The following is a 24850-nucleotide window of genomic DNA, read 5'->3' as shown; positions in this document are numbered from 1 at the left end:
AACCTTGCGCTATAATTGTACGCGAGACGGCATCGCGTTTCACATTAAGCGATTTTTGCTTAACGATATCTATCATCGAAAGAAAACTCCATTCATCATATACATTTCGAGATATTTTCGGTAAAATAAAGCAAAATATCTGATCATTTATTAATATATATAATAATAAAAAATATAAACGCATGTGAATCGGATTCATAATGAATCATCAAGTTTCAATCATTATCCAACCGAGAAACGTCGGATCAATAGACGTTACGTCATTCTCGAAATGCATGAGATAACGTAAATCACAATCTACATTTATCGCAAGATTATTATACTAATAATACATAATATTTTCATTGATACGAAACAAGAGATCCACTCGAACAATAAAAAAAATCTCTTATCAATGTCCAAAGTTTTTTTCCATTTATACGCAATTATAAAGCGACAAGTTTGATATAAATCTTTTTTGTTTTCGGCACAATCAGCGACACATGTCATAAGTCAACAATTCGAACATCTAATAACAGATATCGACCTTGTCTGTCTTGACACAGATTTCGATGCGAGATAGCAAACGCGATGCGACCTAGTTGCATGTTAAAAAAAAAACAATGTGTATGCATTATATTATAATGATTTCGATTCTTATTAACATATTCATCACAGTTAGTCTTCCGGCATGTTGCCCGAGATTTGTGGCTAATGGAACTAGAATGAAGATAGTTTCAAATTTTGATTTCTTTTTTAATTCTCGAATTCATCTTTCAAAAAAATCTTTCTTACATTTCTGACGTAATAAATAAATAATCTGTGAGTTTCGTTATCTCTTTTATTTTTACTTCTATTTATCTATTTTATGAACGAAAATAATATTTGTATTATATAATATATACATATACAATAAAAATAAATCCATGCTTCTAAATAACACTTATATCTTTTACGATATCAATACATTAAGTGTTATTTAAAAAAATACGAAAACACATAGTATCTTTAAAAATTGATAAACATACAAGAATGCTACGGCGGCATTATTGCGTCAGATCGCGTCATCATTCGGACTCGGCCACCGTCGGCCATCATCGACTGTTGTCGGCCGCCGCGCGTCGGCGACCACCCGCTGAACTGTCAGATGATCACGTGCTTGCGCTCGGCTGTCATCGGCTGCTGTCGGTCGCCGAGCGGCGCAGTCAGCTGACAGCGATCACGTGACCGACGGACCGAGCTATCAGATGATCACGCGTCATCGTTGCTCTCGATAACGGAGGTGATACGCGATGTGCGTACGTGTAAAGAAACATAATTTCCGATAACCTCGCGGACAATAACCGTCGTTTTCTTGTTCATCGATCCCGATCATCGCCAACGGCTTCATTTACGACAAGACGATTTGACGGGAGGCAACGCATATACCACGGCTATCATCTACAAACAACATGGCGGAGACTAATCACACGGACTCGTATGTATATTATATGATTTATATAACCGTGTTGTTTTCATCGTGTCGTTGTCCTTTGCAGTAGCAGGCTTACACGCGACTTTTTTCCTTTCAGCTCGAAAATACATGCGACATACAGGCTTCTTTTTTCACGTCAGAGTCGTGCGCGAAAATGATTTCCGAGTGTTCGGAGGGCGATCTATTTTTATATATGATATGAAAAATTAATTTTGAAATTATCCAAAACATTAATTTCAATTGTTTTTATACTGGCGAAGAAGAGAAGTCAATCGATGATTTTGCGAACGAACGATACGAATTTGCGATAATGTTGCCACTAAACAATGCAATAGAGCGTCGATGGTATTCGCGCGATTGAATTGCGAAATTGCTCGAGTTTGCCCACGGCTAGAATCGCGCTTGATCGTGCTCGCTTTCCCCTCGACCAGATTTTGAGGTTATAGCGCTCCGCGAAGCTCGCTCCGTTAGAATCGCATTGACCTTTGGACTGTCTGATAACAGCACTTGTACGGGATGTAATAATGGGTTCGATCGAAACTGTAATAAATGCCTCGCGATTCTAATCGTAACGTTGCATGTAGTAGGTCGAAATAATTGAAGGTTTCTTTTCATGTTGATTAATTCATCCTTAGTGATAATTATATTAGAAATATTTATAACAGAAGTATTATAATAATAAAAGAGACAGAAAAGAGAAAGAGAGATAATAGTTTTCAATTATTTTCGATCTATACATCTTTTATCCTAAGTAAAAAATAATAATTTGACATACAAGGATTTTACATGTATGTATGTAATTGCACTTATTGACAGACATGACATATTGTTAATGTCACGCGGCCGCGAAGAATGAATTTTTTTTATAGAAAACAATTGCTTTAAAAAGGTTTCTAGGTTGCTAGATTTGCGTGTGGAATTTAAAAACGTGTTGTTTACATTCTTCGTAATTATGCTAAACGTGAACACGGTCGTTTCGCGTGAAACGATCATATCTTTTAAAAATACAGACAGTTTTTATATTTCGGTTTACACAGCAATTTTCGAGAGGTTAGCGTTTAACTTTCCTGCGAATTATTTGTAGATTAACCGCAAATTGAAACGCAAATTTAATAGCACAAGATTGCATCTAAAAATGATGTAACAATTTTTCATATGTCATTGAATGATTAAAAAGATGTTAATAATTTTATTTTATTATTTACAATCTTTTTATTTTTTTTATTATTTTTACATTTTTACTAAATAAATTATTGATAATTGCTGTTACTTAAAAATATTTGGCGTGAAAAGCTACATCGTTTTCGACTTACATTCTTTTCGTACAATCTGATTCTCGATAATATGAAGTAGAACGAGGTTCATGGTACTATCGATTTTTTCGCAGCTGTCGCCATGTCACGTAAGTCGTATCACAGTAAACAAAACGGCAAATTATTATCGGCGCTGTTTACAGACCTTTAAATTTTGAGCCACTCCAAATTGCTCATCTGTATGTTTCAATGTCAACGGTTTTACGTAACAGCGTATCGATTTGTCTTTTTTCTTTCTCGTCGATAAACAGTATTATTATTTATCGTAACAGTGTTATTATATATGATAAGAACGATTCTAATAAAACTAAAAGCTATATATAAAGTTATTGCAACGCGTAACATTGTCGAAAGAAAACAACTTGTCCACGAGATTAGATAATCACATTAATATTTTAGTTAGAAACGTAACGTGACATTTTGTAACGTGACATTTTGTAACGCTATCAGCGTGTGAAGATGTCACTTTATTCCATTTGCTTTGCATTAAAATGCTCATGTGAAATGTGTCTGCTTGATATCAAATTTTATTTGCATAACGCCGCCAGAGACGAAATTCGTACGTATCAATAACGTACGACGAGCGATTTATTGATTCGTCATATCAGAAAAATTTGCCTTGTATTTCGAGGATATTTTTGCGCGGAACTTTCATATTGGATACTTACGGCGATGTATTTCGTGCACAAAACTCGAAAGCTGACGGAAGTGTTTATGCGAAAAGTTAACAGAAGATACTCGATGCATCTGACCCGTACGATGCTTTCACTTCTTTCATGGAGAACATACCGTTTTATTCGATGTCGAATAGCGGCTCCTCTCTATCTTGCTCTACATATCCGACCTAACTTAAATACGTAACAAAAATAAAAATAAGCAATTTATATATTTATATATTTTTTTAAATATATTTATATATTCTTATATATTTATATTTTTAGCAATTTATATATATATATATATATATATATATATATATGTTTTTCTAAAAAATTTAATTTATGTGATTCAATTAGAAAATCCATATATTAAAACATTGAATTTTAAGTACCGCATATATAATACGTATATAAATAGATGACTTTATATTCCACATTGTTGCATATGAATTCTTCTCTCCTCTCTCTAGCAGTATGAACTGCCAAGTTAAATATAATTTTCGAATAGATAAGTTAAAAGTGACGCACGCGTGCGATTCCGAGCGTCTAAATTAGTACACGCGTAGAGATTAAGAAAGCTTAAATACAACAACACGGGGATGCGGAATTTTACAATTAGATACAGCGAGTATATATATATATATATATATATATATATATATATATATATATACATACGCATTACGTGCGTGCGTCTCGTTAGTGCATCCAAGTTTCCCGTATGCTGTCATACGTTTCGTCCCGAAGATATGGCAGAACAAGAATTGTGTCAGTCAAGAAACGCGAGCCGTCCAATGACACGGCTTAAATATAAACCAAATACATATACATGTGCGCGAGGTCGCGCGAAACCAACCATCCTATTATGCAGTTTATTTATTCTCGCACTGTGTAATTTATTTAACCGTCAAATAGTGAGCGAGATATGCGATCTTATCATTATCTGTCTTATTAAAATTTACAAAATTAGAAAAGCGTGAATAATAATAAATTACTTTATAAAGTTTCGATAACGTCATGGATATTTCAGATTTAATCGAGATTATATTCTGCACATCGTTTATAGTGACTTTAAATTGCACGAGTATGCTAATTAATTAATAAAATTAGTATGCTTGCTAGTCATATTCTGCACACCTTTTCATCTCTTTTGCGTCATCTTTATTTACGATTTATTCAAATCAATTCTACAATTAATCTATCGAAGAAAAATCTCTGCAGATACGCACGAAATCAAGACTACTTAATTATATGTAAAATAGTTATTTATAAGTCGTGTGTATAATTTTTTTTTTTACTTTTTTTTATAAGAGTTTTTACGTACACGATTCATCACTTTTGTGTGATGCAACTCTTATGAATCATCTAAATGCACGTGTTAAAGGCGTTGCAAAAGTGGAGGCATCGATGAGTAAGCTGACAACGAAGCGATAAACATGACGGATCTACTTTCTTTTTAGAAAGTTTTAGCGATATTATCGGAAGCAAAATAATTATTTGCGAGCGGCGTATCGTAACATTAGATGCCATTTAACGTCTTCGTATTAGCATTTAACGGTTTCTAATAATAACGCAAAGTTAATGATAAAAGATATAAAAGTTTGAATACCAAATTGGAATAATATTATTAGCATTAACATAATTGCTTACATATACGCAATCATTTTTTATTTTCTACAATAATACATTGTTGTCGACATATTATTGATATATCTGAAATATAATTTCAGATGCGCTACAGGATCTCACTTCTGGCGACATAAGGAGACGTTAAAAGTACCCATGTCACTTTTTCGCAATAATCGCGATCGACTCATCTCACGTCTTCGTGCAAAGAGCGAAGCTTCTGCCGCAGGCACTTTCGTCCTTCTCCAGGGTGGCGTGGACGTTCCTTTCAACGATACCGACATAAACTGGCCCTTCCGACAGGTATGTATTTGCTTGCTGTTATGCCCTTTAACATTTGCCAGGTCGATGAAAATATACTATATAAACTATACAAGTCGGGTAATTTAAAAAATAGCATGCACAAAGTATTTTAGACGCGCAAGATAAAAAGGTTTTATTAAAAAAAAATGAATGGTAAAAATTTTTGAATGTGGACTCAAAAGATAAATCTCGATAGAGCTTTATGCTTACAATAGAGCTTTATGCTTAAAATTTTAAACTAAATATCGCTTACAATAGAGTATTTTATCATATTGTGGAATTTCCTGGATCGTGATATCATCGAACATAATAATATTTGTGTGAATGGCGATCGAAGGAACGAGAAAGTGTTTTCCTTTTCGTAATCTCTTAGGTGTATCGCGTAAGAAACAAAATAACCGATCGTGTGACCGATGGAAGACGAGGATTCCAAAGATTCAACCGCAATTACGTGGTCTGACTTTTACGACTATTTCTGTCGCACGTCCCTATCGAGGTAACGACCGTAAAGACAATTGAGTTCGCCGCAAAGTGTTCAATAACCATAGCTATCAATGTGAGAAAATTCATTAGATTTATTTCAACGAGAGAGATTAAAATCGCGGGTGAATATAAATGTGGATTCAATTCGCCGAACTCGGACGATTTATCGTATGTTATATATGTTTATATACGAAATGTAAATTATCGGTAGTAATCGATATAAAAATAGCACAATGACTGTACAAGGTTGCAGGAAGTTTGAGCTGATAACATATTAACTGTATATGATGATACATTAAACAATTATGTTGATCATTACAGAAAAGTCTCTCATACTTTTTATTATTTACAGAAAGCTTATCACATGTTGTGAAATGCAAATACGTAATAGAAAACCTTGATATATGCAATAGTACATTTAAAAAATGCTTCCCGATTAAATTGCATTAAACTAATTTGTTTTACTAATTATTTTTACTATACTTAGTAAAAATTTTAGTAAAAATTTATTACATTCATTATGGAATTTTTTTTCAGAAATTATTCCACACAGTCTGACTGATATCAGATAATTTTATCCAGTCAGAGATGTGTGGAGGCCAAATATTATTATCGGCCTTATCATGCGATAAGCATTGCAAAATTTTCGCAAAATAAGATTGTGCATGCTTTAAAGTATATATCATTTCGAAGTTTTTCAATACAATATTTTATTAGCATCGTTTAATTTACCATTTTGTATCGTATACACATATATAATGCAATAATATTTTTTTGCTCCCTTATTTTTATTTTTTGAAATTTTTACAATAGTAATCTGTGTATTTATTTCATATTGATGGTAAATAGAATAAAAATTTCCATTTGGAAGTTTATAAACTTCCGTTACACGAACTCTAGACTATTACACTCCACTAAACTATTCTGGTAAATGGAGATTCGCTATATTTACATCGACGAAAACACGTTCTTGTCAAAGCGCGAGACTCCGAAAATCGATGGCACGAGTGACGATCCGGTCGAGACACGCTCCTGGCGCGCAGACGGGTGATCTGGCAGATTGCCTTTAAAACTCGCTTTACTAGAACCGAGAAGGTACCGTTCGGACAGCACACTCTAGAAAAACGCACGACCGTTTCGTTCGTTTGTGTTCCAGACGCTTGCATTGTTTGGGATTTGACCGCAATTTTTGAAGGACTCCAAGAAGTACTCCAAGAATATTTCGAGAAATAGATTGTGAAATAAATAAGAGTTTTTCTATTTATTTTAGTAAAACTGCATTTGTATTTATACATGTTATAAATATATTTTTTCATTTATTTCTTAAAATATTTTTAATACAAATTTTATTAATTTTACCAGAGAATATAAGTTTATTAAATTCACGATAAAATTCTTAACATATGTATGCACATTCTCTCTCGTTCTTTTTATATTTCTCTCTCTTTCCGTTTCTTTCTTTCTCTTTCTTCATGTGAAATGGAACTCGAGCCGATTATATGCGATGCTTAGTGAGCTATCTTTGCGCGAATACAAGTGGTACAAACTGCTTGCCTTGCTCAAAATTTGCTCATTGTGATTGCCTATTACTCCCGACAATCTAAAAATAATTGTCCATATTTTTTGTTCCTTAATTTATTTTTTAATTTACAAGCTCATTAAACACGCAACTGTTAAAATCACATTATTTGGTTGGATCTGCAATCGCGTCTCGATTCTCAGTCCAGATTGCATTCAATGTTATCATGAATTCATGCACGTGACGAAATTATTCTGTTTCATGAATTCGTAAGATGAACAAGTAAAAAATATATAAGCTCGATAGAATTCGACTTAATCACATAATATTTTCGGAAGTTAAAGTTATGATGAGAAAATGGAGCCAGTAGAAATTAAAACAAAACGAATTCTTTTCCGAGAAAAATGTTGGATTGGTGAATTAGTTTTCTGTTCTTTTATTGCATTTTTATACGTGCTATAGGCTTTCGCGTGAATATTATCTCGAGGTGTGCCAGACCAGTTCAAATTTGTACTATGCTTGCGTCATTGTTGATCTTTCTAGACGTTTAGACCGAACTCGTGGGAGCCCTGTTTCGAGTTGAATAGAAGAAAATATTTTGTATCCTCGTACACGCGTTTTCCGGTATTATTTTCTATAATCTTGACAGGGGAAAATTTAATCTACGCTTAAATTTTTTGAAAATACATATTTAACGTCGATGATTCGAAAATACGTGTATATTAGATCATGACAAGGGTTTCGCAAAAATTTCCACAGAAATGAATAGGCAGGAAATTTGTTGTAGAATCCGCGGTTGGGGGAACATCCGGTGCTTCTGGGACATCCTGTATGCGTGCAATCAAGGTGGTGTTCCAGTTTCTAATTTGGCGAATAGCGGATCACTCGTTTCTTTGTTGCGCAGCGCGCTCTCGCCAGTTAAAACGATGTACTCGCGTTGAATTCGATATCGTGGTACCTATACATTGTTGCGGGATTCTGCGATCAATACGAGACCCCTTTCGCCTCGCCGAATTCTTTCTTAATGCAGTTGTGCATCTTAATGCCGTGTTCACGTTCCCGGCTTTGTCCGAATTTTGAGCGGAGAGGAAGAACCCAATTAATAATAAAAAAAGCACCGATAATTTTTTTTAAGTAAATTATTATATAATCTTTAGAAATATTCCGTACACGAAATACAGATCTGTAAATAAAGTTTATGAAAGTTATTCGCGTTAATACAAAATAGCTCTACAGAAAATAATATAGATATCCCTGCTAATTTGCACACGTTTACAAGACACACATACACACACACATACACATATACATATCTATATGCATATACATACAGACACCTTAAGATAATACCTGCTGGTTGCGCCAAGAGCGCGTTGACCTGATGGCCGATCGTTCTCAAGACGTTCTCCCTCCTCTCTCTCGTTCTCCTCATATTCTATCTCTGTCTTGTCCAGCATCGGACGGAAATGAGAGAATGACCAAGAGAAGCGAGAGAGAGCGAGAGAAAGAGAGAGAGAAAGGGAAGAAGGAGTGAAGGAAGGCTCAGCTCTTGAACCCAAACACAACGCATTACGACTCGCTCGACTCATTTCTCATAGCTTCACCCTTGGAATTCCGATCTGCCGGATTTTTTGGAACTTATGACGACGACAGCAGCAGCTGCCTCCGCCAATGTTATTAAAACGATATTGTGGCATCGTATATAAAAGATATACACACACACAAAATACACACATACATACACATACACACATATCTTTGTGCAACTGCACCTGCCACATTTGTTTTTTTTCTTTGTTCTCCCATCACATGCGACCATACTCCTTTTAACCCTGGATTATTCTTTCTTACGTCCAATAATATAAATAAAATCTTTCTCAGAGCATGATTAAACATATATTTTTCTAGGTAAAAAGTAATAATTGAGATATATTTTTTTAAATTATTTTGATCTGTTTTTATTCATCAATTAATTAAAATCAATATATAACTCAGCCAATGAATTCTGTATATTTAAAATGGAGAAAAAGTTCATTACAATAAAATTTGACATAAATGAGATTGAATGTTACACCCCAATGATTTTTTACAAATAATTATTATTTCTCAGACAAAGTCTGATTTTTCTTGTTTTTCATCACATAAAATTCTGCTTCTATTTCAAATCTAAAAAATTCCTATTGAAAATCTAGAAAATTTTAACCTGGAACATCAATGATTTACAACCACGAAATGTATGTGCATCTATATGATTCGATCTCGACGGTTTGACCTGGTAAAAAGGGCCGAACAGTGGAAATGGCATTTCCGCTTCGCCTTTCTCAGGTAAAGGGGAAGCGTCGAGATGGTCGCGTACGGACACACTCGCGTGATCTTATTTCCTGTACAAAGTTTTTCGAAGTCGAAGGAACTTGAGGTCCGCAGCCGGGCGTGAGATTGCCACGGGGAATCTATTGTAATATTTTTGACGCGTTAAAAAATAACAGAAAAAAAAGGAATTGGCTATTGAGAGAGAGTCCGATTTGTATCCTTTGTTCGTGCGGGAAATGGACATCAGTACTTTGCCTCGCGTACAATTGTGAAACGTCGTCTATTAGTCGTCGAGAAAAATCCTACAACGACCGGGAGATGACCTGGCGTGGATTCGATGACGTGGCCCCGGAATAATATCATTATATCTTCTCAAATACGGTCGGCGAACATTATAAAGGTATCGATTTTTCACGTAATATCGCGTGATGACCTATTTGTTTCGAGAGAGTAAATAAATTCGTTTTCGAGAATGGACTTTGGCTCTAAAAACGGAAGCGTTGTTTAGTGACATCGTAAACATCGATGTAAACAGCTTTATTTCATCGAACATTGTTTTCCATTTCAATTATGCGCGCGTCAACAACTATCTCGTAATAAGGAATATTTTATTATACCTTCTTTATTTTTTTTATCTTTATTTACATCTTTCGCAACTTCTATCTAGCGCAAAAGTTTCCATGTAATAGTCGAAAGTATTGCGTGTACCACTTCTAGATAATTACTTAGAAAGGTACTAGATTATATATTTTCTGCCGTCATTTTCTTATGCGACATTTGTTTCGAAAACTCCTTCATTATTCAGCATTGTTGAGCTTTCCGGTAACTTGTCTTATATCACATTATTTGTCCTCTTTATCAGGAATCGTTTTTCCAATGGTGCTTCGGAGCCGAGGAGCCAGGATATTACGGCGCTCTCGACCTCGACAACGGCGTCTCGATCCTCTTTGTGCCGAGGTTACCGCCCGAATATGCGATTTGGGAAGGCAAATTATACACCCTGGACGAATTCAAGGAACGATATTGCGTGGATGAGACTTACTACACCGATGAGATTGCGCGCGTGCTCAAGGAAAAGCGAGCGCGCCTTTTGCTCACGCTGGTAAGTCGCGCTTGGGAACAGATAAATACTCACCACTTCTCTTGATGAACGCCTGCCTTCTCTTCAGGCATGGGGATATGCTCAACTTGAGAATATTTTGGAACCTAGAATGACCATCGGATTTTGTAATAACAATTTTTTTTCTATGTATTATAATAAAAAGATCCATTTCTTACTATTAGCAATATATGGGTGTCGATAAGCTACAAAATGGAAATAAATGAAACTATCAAATATCCTCAGGTTGAGCACCTTCTGTCACATGTATAATATATGTGTGTATGTGTGTGTGTGTGTGTGTGTGTCTCGCAATAAGCGATCCGCCGTGGCGTGCCTCGTGACGTTTACCTTCGCCTCCTTCGCGACTGTCTGCCTCTACAATGTGTCGAGAAAGTTACATCGGTCGACTGGTTGTGAGTCGCTTGCATCGAGACAGCTTCAGAAACGCTCTCCTTCGTCAAACATTCGACGAATGTAAATGCATTCCGTACGTGCGTACCTGCGAACTTTTGTCGTATTGTCATCTGCGATTGGAGCTTCGCGAGCCTGCTTCATTTGCACGATACGACATTTGTCACGACTCGGTGAATGTTTGTCGAGTGAGAGCACCGTCTGACATAGCCTTTACTGGATGACTTACCAATTCTGCTGGTGTTTACAGAGCCCGCTAAATGAGTGTTGCAAAAATTTCGCGTGTAATATCTCGTGGAAATACCGTACATATTTGCACGCGCATTTAAATATTGCCCTGTTGCTACGCGGATTAGAATTACAGTAGATTTAGCAGAATCCCAGAATGCATTCCTCAGACCGGCTCACTTTCGTTTACCAAATAAACGATGCATGTAAAGATATGCCGCTTTTATTCGGTATATTTTATTATTTCTCGAGAAAGTCGAAAGTAGAAAGAAGTGAAAAAGTAAACGAATTGTTTGCTCGAATTATCATATTTGTTTTCTATTTTCTGCACTTCGCTTTTATATTTTCCCTGTTTTGACATTATCTCGGTCTGTGTGTCAAGCCCAGTTTTGTTAATTTTTATTTTCAGAAAATAAGCGGAAGTAAAGCTACGTTATTTTATGAAAAAAAAAAAGTACGATACTGCGTAGAATAATTTCACCTGAAGCTTGATAACACGCGCTACGCGATAAAAGTATGAAAAAATACGATAGAATATTTGCTCCATCTGCGACTTCGTGCAACCTGGTAGCAAAAACGACCGATTCGCGGCGATTTACATAGCTGCTTTGTTCTAGCACATATGTCGCGTTCATAACTCGCGTTGGAAAATAGCCGATGAATTTTTCAACCTGTCATTATCTAACGAACAACAATTTGTAGTCCCTAGCGGCAATGCATCAATGACAATGTAACTGGGTAACCGGCACTATTTACGAACGATTCGACCCGTACTACTATGTGACGTGGAAATGCTTATCTGATAACGCGCCACCGCAAATAAATTTCGCACACAAAGTTTGAAAAATATAGTCGACTTCCCGTATCGATTAGAACCGGTGATATAAAAGGTACTCCGCTTTTAGTAAGTAAATACAAGTACTTGGGTCACAAAATGTAGGGACAATATGTTAATAAGAAATCAGTCATACTCTATAAATATTTAAAGTAATTTTCCGAGATGACTATGCGTTATATCATGTTTTGTTATCAAACAAAATTTTTTGTAAACGCACATTACTACATCTCATTAATGTTTTTTTTATATTCTTTTTCTTTCATATCTATATCATTAGAAAATAATCGCGTGTACGTGTTTTTTAATAGAAATAGAGAAAATATTTTACATGTAGAGATATTTTATATAGATATTAGAACGTTTGTGAATAATAGGGCGTTTAGATACTACAACATTCGGACAATGGAACTTTAAATAATTGCATTCAAATCAGTTGGAGTCAAGTAGTTCTTGACTTTATCTAACAATAAGTATAAAATATTTCTTTACATTCTTGCATTTTTTAAATATATGTATATATTAACATTTTTTTAAAAATATTTTTAAAATAATTTTAGAAAAAAATTTTAAAAATTGTTTATATATAAGCCTTCTCTCTCTCTCTCTCTCTTTCTCTCTCTCTCTCTCTCTTTCTGTCGCGATAACATTGCGATATAAGTTTATCAATAATTACATGAGTTATCGTTATCAACAAGGAACATTGATTATCTCGAATACTATAAAGTCTATGTGACCTATATATCAAATACGTTCATGTGACTTATGTATCAAATATGTTATATCGTTAAAGCAATCCTTGCACTTTTCCTTGTTCATGTACCTTTGACACGTAAGCGACATTAGCATCGTCGACATATTCAAATTTGCGGAACTAATTTTGCTAATATACTGGTCGCGCGAGACCGCGCAATTTAGAGCAATTTGAAGTAATTTAAAATTTTCGACTCGCACACATTGCGCGATTGCATAGAGACGCCCGCATGATTTACGTGAAACCCGGAAATTCACGAAGGTTCGTGTGTGCACGCCAGAACGAAGATGTTTTCTAGGAATTGTACTGTATACGCGATTATTAGCCGACTTGTATTATTCGTTGAGTTGCATGTTGTGTATAGTACACGTCATTGTCTCGTCAGGCAAATTGACATAAAACAGTCGGTGTTTGTATCTAGCGATGTCGGATCGATCAAAAACATAATAAACTTACAAATGTCATTAATGCAAGAATTTAAATTGTTTTTCGTGTCAAAAGTCGATCCGTGTGTTCGACAATTTTGTATGTTTATGATGCGCTTTTATGATGCTAAATTTTTTGCATACTAACGGTGGAAGTTATTTATTACGTCAGATAGGCAAATAATGATGACGATGACGATAAAAGGAAAATATTTACTATCAAGGAATTTTATTTTGCGCGTTTGCATTTTCAGATTGCGTATTATCACTTGTATGTTAGTATAGATATCGAGCTCTAGTAGTGCCACACGCAGGGGCTACAGCCTTGAATTTTCCCTCTATTTTCAGTGCCGTTCAATAAATCGAATCGCAACGAAATACAGCGGAAAAATCAATATTTAATAGCTTCGAAGAAAATTATTTTGTTGAAAGGCACAGAGACGTTCGGCATGAATAAGAGATGGAACAATGCTCGGCATTTGCCGTAAACAATTGTTTTTGCTACTATGTAGATTGAAATGCGTAAAGAAGCGTTCAATCAATAAGCAAGATCGAGATTAGTATTACAAAATTTATTTTTGCAAGCTTTAAGATGTGTATATGTATGTTGCATTATCTTTTTATTAGAAAAGATATTTAATCAAACCTATAAAATTTATGAATAATTGCAAGTTTATAGAATTTTTTTCATATTTTTCTTGTCACTGAGATTTTACGAGTGTTTAACGAGAAAATACATGTCGCATAATTTCTGTAAATTATTCTAATGCCAATTTAGAAATCGATTTATCGATGTAATTCAAAAACTGGAAACCGATCCAGTCTGTTTTTAAGTGCAATACTTACGCAACTTTCGCGTACGTATGTAATCGAGATTTTTTTTTATTTGTTGCAAAGAAACGACGACTACGTTCAATCTTTAGTCTGGTTTATTTTTAAAGATTAGCGTAACGCTTATACAATGTAAGATATATGAAATCAAATGTTGCTAGTTACGGCACGACTCAGATATCTTGCGAATTATGTTTTCATTCTAAATTACCGTGCCTTGTGCCGTTAATAAAAAATAATATAAAGCCAATTCATTTTGCATATGATGAGATGAGAACTGCAATTAATTACTAATTTGGAAAATATTAAATTATATCATTAATACGAAATTAATATGAGAAATTACCTCTTGCGCTTTAATCATTAATTATACCGCATAGGATTGTTTGCAAACAATACTCTCCAAGCCGATTACAGTTCGACAATGTGATATTCATGCATGACAAAGCTAATTTAATGGCTGATAAACGCCAATGGAAACAAAATGATTCATGCCAGTGGAAATACATTACATCGCATATATTATGTGTGTGTGTGTGTGTGTGTGTGTGTGTGTGTGTGTGTGTTGTTGTTGTTGTTGTTGTTGTTGCATCAGAAGCAATGATAGAATGCTTTCTCGTTTTAAATCTTCAATTTTTAAATTCTCAGATTTATTGATAGAAAAATGAGCTTCATATCTTATTCATCGTGTTTGTCGTTGAAATTAAAGTCAATATTTTTGGCGCACGTGTAATTTCTCTTGGATATGCATGAAAAATTTATTCGTTGATATGCTGATATATATGTTTCCTTTTTCCCCGTTTATCTCTTACAGCCTTGTCGGAGTGTATGTATATCGGTCGATATCGGTTAGAAATTTATGATTACCGATAGGCGGGGTATATCGTGTGTATTTCTGCATGCCAAATGAGACAAGTTTGGGAACTATAGGGTCACACAGGACGTTACATCATGATCCCGGTCAGGCGCAAGATTAATGCCGAGGTTCAAGCTTGGCAGAAATAGGCACGGGTATAATCGACGACGGGCGAGTCATAATGTAACCTTTCATGCTTTCATGCAACCGTGTTGTCACATATATATAGATACATACGACATCAAAATATCTACCTATAGAGACACAGAATAAACTATCTAATTATATAAAGAAAGATGATAAAGGTTTTCTCGAATCTGACCTTTCAAAGATGAATTACGTAATAAATATCACACACTCTCTCTTTCTCGGAGAATATAATAATATCGGTATTAATATCGATTTTGAGAACATTTTATAATCGAAACTATTTCGAGAATTAAAGATAACTAAGTTTCTTGTGGAAAACGCGCGTAGTTGAAAGATATTTTCATTCTTACAATTATGAATCATCAGGCGATATCAAGAATTGTAACTTATAATGTGTTTAGTCTATTGTTGGTAAAGAATAGTTTGCTATATTAGTCTTATACCAGTTTGGACGTACGCGTTGTCAATATTGATAGACACTTGTCTTTTATAGACAAGCTATATAGCAGTCCCACGAATATAATTACGATTACATTTAAAACACGTATTGCTACCGCGTATTTTTATGCGACATATTGCACGATCTTTTGCAATATCCGATACAACAAATGCTGATGTAGCGCATTCATTACTCGCTACTTGGCATACAAACATTTTTATCTATTACTCAGCGAAAAATGACTAATATATTCCATAATAACGCGGGTATACGCAAAAACTGTCCACTAATTTAACGTTATGCGCAGCCACGTAATTCAACCATGTGAAAATAAACTTTATAATTGTTTACACAAGGAATCATTGTATATTAAGTATACACATATACACTATATACATACACACTATATACATCAAAAATCAAGTATATAATCACGTAAAAATATGATTATTATATAAAGGAGAAATTATTATAACAGGAAAACACTTTTTGAGTCATTATTATAAACGGAAATAATTTGAAATTTAGATATTAATTATATATACGTGCTCTTGCGATTCGCCAATTTAACGTGCTAATTAATCAGTTAATTAATGCATAACGCATTCAGGATTTACACTGACATTATCATCTACTGAAATACATAACATTATCACGTGTGTATCCTGCGTGATGTAGAAATCGATTGCACGGAAACGTTTGTTTCGCTTCCGACCGAATAAAGAATGCTTTTTCTATTATTCTGACCTAAGGGATTATATAAAAAGCATACTCTTACTTTGATCGGCTAAATGTATCTGCCCCATTATAATACTACAATTGTGATGCGAACGATTGAATTATCTTTGCAGAGCGGCAGAAACAGCGATAGCGGTTTATTGGCACGCGAAGCGGTTTTCGACGGTATCGGCGAGTGAGTAATATGACATAAATAAAACTACATTAATGTGAATACGAATATATGATTGTCGAAGACAATTTAATTTCAAGTTTTTTATTGCAGATTCAAAGTAAATAATAGTATCCTGTATCCGGAAATATGTGAATGGTGAGTATGTGTATGTACTACATTTATGTATACATATATTTTGCGTTGATAATGAATTTTACATTTATGTATTATGTATATGTGCGAGAGAGGAGAATGAAATGACAAATGAGTCTTATAGACAAATAGATTTAAAATAAATTATAATGTAATTAAGACGATTGAAAATGCGCGTTTTTATATTTCATTATTATTAAAAAAATAAGAAATATGTTTGTCATTTAAATTTAATTTTTTATTGATTATCGCGTGTCAACTGCTTGAAAGAGTCAGTGTCGCCATCGGCTGGTCGTGTCATACAATTATATACTGCATCGGTACATCTCTGACAACTTTTTATTGGGTTACGATATCGAATATTTTATACATTTTATGTATTTTTTTACTTTGTACATGCCACAATAATTAAAATTACTCTTCTCGCATTTATAATGTTTTTAATTTTCCGTATACAAGTATGAAGATCTTGAAAAAAATTATTGAATAATGCGGTGCTTATAATATATTTCGAAAATAAAAAAAAGGAAAAAAGGTAAAAAAGGAAAACTTGCATATAACATTTTTATTATATTTATGATTATTATTATAGATGATAGTCTTAAATCATATATACTGGAGAAAATTTCCTACAAACGCATTTGTGCAACCGTGTAGCCTGATTTCCAAATTTAAAAAAAGATGGTTCGCACACAATCATGATGGAACACAATTGACTCAAACGAACATCTTTGTGCAAGAAGGTACACATATACAAGAGGTTCCTTTAATAGTCAGAAAAATTACCAATATCGAAGCTCTCTTTGGTAATAGAAGCAAAAAAGATATATCGGTATCGAATAAAAACCAAAAATCTGCAATAATTTATAAGGAAAATATTCCTCCTTCCAATACAAGCGTGATGAAGCCCTTAAAGCACAGTATTAGTATAGAAACGAATGAGGGTACAGCGATTCTTTTCTGCCCCGATATTGATCTGAAAAATACAGACGTAGAACAGGTTTTAGACGCGATAAATCCGAAGAGCATGAATAAAGGAACGGAGAATAAGCTGGCTGATGAGATCAGCTGTCGAATAGCGCTCCAAAGTTTAAAGAAAATGATAGAATTAGAAAATGGATGGTATCGATATCGAAAAACCCTGTCAAGTGGTCAATCGTCCGCGGAAATCATTAATAGGAACATTATTTTGCGACAACTTGTACATCTGATTGTCAAAAGTCGAGATAGCGAGATGATACTGCAGGGATTGAGAGCGCTGAAGAGAGACAAATTTAATCCTTCGACGAACATTTACAAGGACTTGATGTGCAATGAAATTATGATTAGAGCCACGGACGGCGAATTTACTGTGCTGCAATTAATCAGAGCGATAAAAATTTTGGCTTCTTTTAGAGATCCCAAGTACAGAAATTGCGTCGACACGTTATGGGTAGGTTTGGCGTGTAGAGAGCAGGATATTAAATCGGATCTATTGGTGCCGTTATTCAGATCGCTAAAATATTTCCAACGAAGTAAAGACATGATACAAATTATCTTAGAGAAGAAACTTTCGGAACAATGGTTGAAGTTGTCCGGCACGCAGATGGCTAATATATTGGACTGCCTTCACGAGAAAGAGTCTTCAAAGGGATGTCTATCAAGTGCCAGTAAATGGGCAGGTGTGAGCATGACTACGTCTACGGAAAAGGATCTCGTCAATTTTATTAACAGTTTACGCACGAAGAAATATATCGATGAAAATATCGAGCAGGCATTAGCAAGATACATAACAAATACAGGCACTGAGACGAGAGATCCTAATTTAATCGCTTCTATCATGGATTATTGCAAAGATTTAAAGATCAGAAATCCATACGTTCTTGCCGAATGTGGAAAATATTTTATAAAACACGGAATGGAAATTTCGCCTACTTTGTTGTCTTCGATGCTTACGCCCTTTGGATTATTGAATATACAACCGCCGGATCCGACCGAATTTTGGAAAAAGTTTGATGAAGTAATATCCGCAAGATTCGCAGATTTGAAACTGAACGATGTCTTAGACATTTTCCTTTCTTGCATGTATCTCGAAAAATATCCTGTCAAATATTTAGATAGAGTCTTTAGTTCGTATCTTGTAAATAGGCTGGAAATTCAAAGAGACGCGCCTATTGTTAATCGTTTAAAAACCAAATTAAAGCTGTTCGATGCGAGCATGTCGTTAGAATGTAAAGATTATCAAGGCGGTCCGATTAATCTAGACAGAAGTGCAAAGTCCTTAGATTTGGACATAAGAATCAGGAGTATTATTAATAAAATACACAAACCACTGGCGCATTTAATTGGCGGCGAACAAAAGTTGAGCAGAAGCGTAGTTTTAAACAGGTTGCCTCTCATAAATTTTTATGTTTTAGATATTTTGATACATCCGCTCTTAAAGTCGACGCTAGTTTTCAATTTGAATTTACACAAAAAGAAAAACGTCAATACAGTAATTCTGATTCATTTGCCTGAATATTATTGCTGGAACACGAAATTTTTAATAGGACCGCAGATAATGAGAAAACGGCAAATTCGAAAATTAGGCTTTCGAGTAACATGTTTAGATTATACAAAACTGATAAAATTTGTAGATCACGACGATAAATTGTTATCTTACTTATCGCAAAGCTTAGATGCTGCCGAAGATGCTTTATAACATTGTATTTCGTGTTTGACATGTGGATTTATACAAATTTACGGTTAAAATTATAATTAAATTGAACTACATCTCTTCGGTTTAATAATAAAGTAAGAAATGATAAAAAAGCATTGTACTCTAAACTGAATAAATTTTGTAATTTTGTAATAAAAAATCAGTTTTCATAATATATAATGTAATATTTATATAAGTTCTCTTCTTCTTGTTTTATAGCCGGGTAATAAAATCTCCTGAGGAAATTGAGGTATTGCGGTATGTGTGCAAGATAAGTTCGGAAGCGCACAAGGTCGTTATGCGTTCTATGCGTCCTGGAACTCCGGAATATACGGCAGAATCTTGGTTTCTGCATTATATATACGGTACGGGGGGCTGCAGGCACGTGTCCTACACATGTATCTGTGGATCCGGACATAATTCCTCCATATTACACTATGGTCATGCTGGTGCGCCGAATAATAAAGTAATACAGGATGGAGATATGTGGTAAGATTTCCGCTGGAAATAATTTTATTCTCTTCATGTTCATGTATATTTGTATTTCAATTTGTTGCGTGTTCGTGTGACATAATATATTTTTTTACATTGTGCAGTTTGTTCGACATGGGTGGCAATTATTGCGGATACGCGGCCGATATTACGTGCAGTTTTCCGGCCAACGGAAAATTCACCAAGGATCAGAAGTTAATTTACAATGCAGTATTGAAGGCGCGCGACGCGGTCATCGCGGCCGCGAAGCCGGGGATCGCCTGGACGGACATGCATTTATTAGCAAACAGAGTCATGTTGACGTCGTTGAAGGAGGGCGGACTGTTGGTAGGCGATGTCGAGGATATGATGAGAGCAGGTTTGAACGAAGTATTTCAACCTCACGGACTGGGGCATCTTTTGGGATTAGATGTGCATGACGTCGGCGGATATCTGCCCGATCATCCTGAACGTTCGAAGGATGCAGGAGTAAGGAAGCTAAGAACTGCTCGTACACTGCTCGCCGGAATGGTCCTCACGATAGAACCAGGCTGCTACTTCATAGATTGCGTAAGTATAGAAAGAATTAACATGTAAGTCTATAAAAGTCTTACAAAATTAATCTTTAAGTAAAATATTTTTTATTACAGTTGCTGGATGCAGCTCTGGCTAATCCCGATCAGTCAAAATTCCTCGTGCAAGAAGAATTGCAAAGATTCCGCGGTTTTGGTGGCGTCAGGATAGAAGATGATGTCCTTATAACGGAGACTGGAGTAGAAAATATGACGGATGTTCCTCGCACGTAAGCATTCCATTCTGTATAAACTATTTTCTGTAAATATTTGATCAAAGAGAATTAAATTTTACGTGCATATTTTTCAGGATCGAAGAAATTGAGGAATATATGCATAGAGACAATTTATGATAATTCGGAGAATTTAAAAACCTTCCAGAAAATACACAAATGTTTTCAAAAAGTTGAATAATTTGTTTGTTATTAATACTGGACGGATAAAATTACATAACGGAAGATAATTGTGATAAGAAAATCTACCTATATAATTTCCTATAAAGTATTAAGCCATACATATTATATATATACAAATATATATATATATATATATATATATATATATTATACATACAAATATATACACACACACATATGTGTGTATATTTGTATATTTACTATTATTTATATACTTATACATAGATGTAACATTTGATACATAATAAAGCGCAAGAGAGAGAGTCTCTAAGATGCTGTAATGTTATGTCGTCATTGCGATGTTTACGTTACATATGTTAAATATATATCGGTTATCGCGTAACAAGGTTTTTCAAACCTACATTCTCGCGCTAGCAATAGTTTTACATTGACTTAGATTAGAAAGCGGGCAAAAATCATTCTTCGCCGGCAACGTTTATTTCAGAGCAGTTTTAGCGACTTTTGACATTGAAAATGAAAATAATTTGACGGACACGCATAGACAGCGTCACAATCGTGAGAATTAGAGCTTAATTTGGAAAATACTTTTATCGCATGACCTTTTATACTCGCGTGGAAGTTGGCGCATGCCGACTATAGTTGAAGACTGTAGTGAATCCCTCACGTCCATCTCGGATGAAATCTAAGCGCGGTTATTATCGTGCGTGCGCGCGGCTATTATCGGCGCCTTACAGTTGCGTGACCGACGTGTACGTGGCAAACGTACCAGCGGCGTTCGCGTGTTGCAACATGCGTCTTGAATTTCACAAGAATAGCATAAAGCGGTCGATACGTCAACGAACCAAAGTCTACGGAAAAATTTGCGAGGTTTCTAAATAAACTTGTCTCGTCTTTGGTGACGCGAGCGATAGGCCTCGAGCGAATGATAACGAAGGAAGCGTTGACGTCAAGCCGCATTATCACTATTCACATGAAGAGATTTGGTGAAAATATTGTAGAGAAAGCCGGTTGAGAGAAAGCGCGCAACTCGACAAAGAAATTGCGATCGCTTGTATAAAAATAAGACATCGGAACGAGGAACGGACATCGTACCACAATTAGATCGCGCAGGTCTGAAAATATATTATTAGCTAATCTTTTCTACCGAGAAGAGAGGATGTTATATATAATTTATCTTTCAGAAATCTTCGTAAGTTAGAAATTCTTCCATGTACATATAAACGTGACGCAAATCCAATCACTCGCGAAGACACTCGAGCTCGTTTTGTAGAGAAATCCACTTAGGAAACCTCGAATCTCGAAGAAGATGAGAATCGACTATCTTTCCGCGAACGCTGACGAGTTGTATTTGGATCAAAGCGGCGTGTTCGTGATCGGTTTATAAATACGTATCGCGAAAATGTGGAGCGCAGGTCTCGCGTTTGACGTAACGCCGTCACGACGCGGACAGGTATTCTTGTCGGGATAGCGGAGAAGGGAAGGAAGAAGAAGAAAGCTGGTGCACGCGCGTTAATTCATTACAATGCTGCAGTGTCAACAGCGTGCGCTGCGACGTTCGTGTTTCAGCTGCACGATCTAATTGTAAGTGGAAGCGTGCAGACATGCTTTATCAGCTCATCGACACTTTTGACTTTTTCCTTTCTCTCTCTTTTTTTTTAATTAAATGATTTTTTGCTCCTCCTTCTGAAGATTATTTTCAAAAAACTCGGCGTTGTGACGATGACAATATATTGGTAACCTGATTTTAAAAACTTGCTGAATGAATCGGGAAGAGAATCGGCTTACGCACAAATCGAAGAGGATTTCGAAAATTTATATTCGAATCGATGAAGATTTATTTGCGAGACTTTGCGGATTATTTGGACTGTCGGAAACACATTTTTGAAAAACAGATAAAGAGCTGAAGGTTTCCATCGTCATTTGATACATGTAATGTTTTTCTTTTCGAGCTAAAATCATGAGAGCAAAGGGGATCCTTTTCTTAACAGTAGAGACATTGAAAAAATCATGAAAGAGCGTTTTATAGACATTTATACAGCTTCTTCCAAGCATATCATCGCACGGGTTTGATCAACGAACTCGTTATATTAACGTATGCACCAGCAACTCTGGTAATCCCTGTGAATCAGCTCGTGGCTATGCGGCATGTTCACCGAAAAAGGCAGACGGAGAGAGGAAACGAAAGAGATAAAAGCACGTAAAGGGATAAATATGGGTAGAAAAGGGAAGCATGATGGACACTGTGACAGACAGATATGAAAGTCGGTAGCTTCTCCAACACGCATGCCTGACGCCCGCTGACGCCGTCGCGGTGGTCTTTGTCGTCTTTGGCGTCGCGTCTTCATATCGACGAGTCGCGTGACCGCACGCGTGTTAGCTGGTGGTGATCCACGATTGTCGTCGAAACAAGCAACTGTTCGTCAAGCCGACGACGAGGATGCGCAAGAGAGGTAGCGAAGCGCGAGAAGGACAAGAACGACGAGGTGGGATACCAGCAGCGACGACATCGGAGGCGTGATAGAGGCGTGTCGAATATACCTCGGTGTTACTCGCGGGGCAAACGGTCTGGGTGACCTGTAGGTCCACCACGTGTCTTCTTCTCTCTCTCTCTCTCTTTCTCTTTGTCTCTCTCTCTCTCTCTCTTTCTCTTTGTCTCTCTCTCTCTCTTTTCCCCTCTCTTTCTCTCTCTCTTTTTGTTCCTCTTTATCTTTTGACAGCCGTCAGGCTGTCGTCGCTAACATTGGTGACGTACGTTTCTCGACCACCTGCAGACATCGACCTCGGTGCCCAGCATCGTGGCTTGCGAATAATTAAAACCGTCGCCGCTGCCGTAGAAGGAGGGAGGATTGTCGGCGGGGAAGAAGACGTCACTCTCGCGGCCTCGAGGGGAGTCGGGTAGCAACCGAGTCGGCGGATCGACGTCGAGGAGAGAGACCTCGACGATGACCTCGTGGTAAAGGAGCGCAGTCGGTCATCGCGTTTCGCGAGGAGGAGCGACGCTGATCGTGCTTCCGCTGCTTCTCCGATTCACGTGGAAGGAGCGAACGGGAACGTAGCGATCGGCCACGATGCTGCCGATGTCGTGGCGTACTTGAAGCGCCGCGGGAGGAGAGACGACGCTATTTACGGTCGAGGAAGTGCGTGCGGCACGCGCGCGGAGAAACGTCAGACGCGGCGTCGCTCTTCCGTCCGTTCGCGATAACAAGACGGGAAAAAAGGCGCCCGACGAGCACGACGAGCGCGTGTTTTCACGATCCGCACGTGGAAAGGCGAGCGTGATTTATTTCCGGACGCGAAATAATTTCGGAATTGCGCGAGAATAAGAGAGAAAGAAAGAGAGAGGAAGTGAGGACTCGAAGGAGGGGATGAACTCGCGTCGCGAGAAAAAGAGCGGCCGCGGGATAGAGCGAGAGTAAAGCCCGCCGCGCTTGCCGTCAGTGATCCACGTCGCGAGGAAACGGCCGCTGCGAGTCGCGGTCGCTCTTAAACTCGCGATCGAGACAAAAGTCGTGGCTCTATTACTATAAAGACGGATAACAGAAATTGCGAATAGACTTCCGAATAGCTGCGTGTTGATATTTTTGTTGTGCTCGTGTATGTGCGCTTGTGCTCTAACGGGACGAGGTAAAAGTACGTGCTCCGATTTCGAGGACGCGATTGCGAGCGAAACGTAGCGAGAGTTGGGCTCAAAGTTACACACGCTTTAGAGACGATTGAATTGTTCCAGAGTCGATTGTGACGTTGCTATTTTTATTTCCGAAGCGACGATTCGGCGTTTAACGATTTTGCGAGACGAGAAGAAGTTTGCACGATAAACTGCTCCGAAATTCGATTCACGGTAGATAATAGTACATTCTGGTGGCAAAACTCTAGTTTTATTATTTTCAATTTCTTTAAAAGGACCGATCGCGAATCTTAAATTCGCCTGTGATATCATTTGCGATGTAGGCATACATACGCATTTAAAGTTTGTAAAGTGAAGAAGTTTCGGAAAACTTTTTTCGGAGAATT

The 24850-nt window shown here is 36.5% G+C and overlaps 1 protein-coding gene across 1 annotated transcript; it reads left to right on the top strand.

Annotated features, from left to right (window-relative positions):
• Positions 1-1186: 1186 nt before the first annotated feature.
• LOC105250844 (xaa-Pro dipeptidase) lies at positions 1187-20976 on the top strand. The gene is made up of 9 exons (XM_011257162.3): positions 1187-1456; positions 5156-5354; positions 10529-10768; positions 16549-16610; positions 16701-16745; positions 19639-19908; positions 20016-20460; positions 20541-20692; positions 20773-20976. The coding sequence occupies exons 1-9, from the start codon at positions 1431-1433 to the stop codon at positions 20813-20815; spliced, it is 1482 nt and encodes a 493-aa protein (XP_011255464.1). The 5' UTR covers positions 1187-1430; the 3' UTR covers positions 20816-20976.
• The last annotated feature ends 3874 nt before the right edge of the window (positions 20977-24850 follow it).

This window comes from Camponotus floridanus, unplaced genomic scaffold, assembly GCF_003227725.1.
Source record: "Camponotus floridanus strain SB8 unplaced genomic scaffold, Cflo_v7.5 scaffold68, whole genome shotgun sequence".
In the NCBI taxonomy this organism is placed as follows: Eukaryota; Metazoa; Arthropoda; class Insecta; order Hymenoptera; family Formicidae; genus Camponotus; species Camponotus floridanus.
The sequence above is the reverse complement of the archived record's forward strand: the minus strand, read 5'-3'. Positions and strand labels throughout refer to the sequence as shown.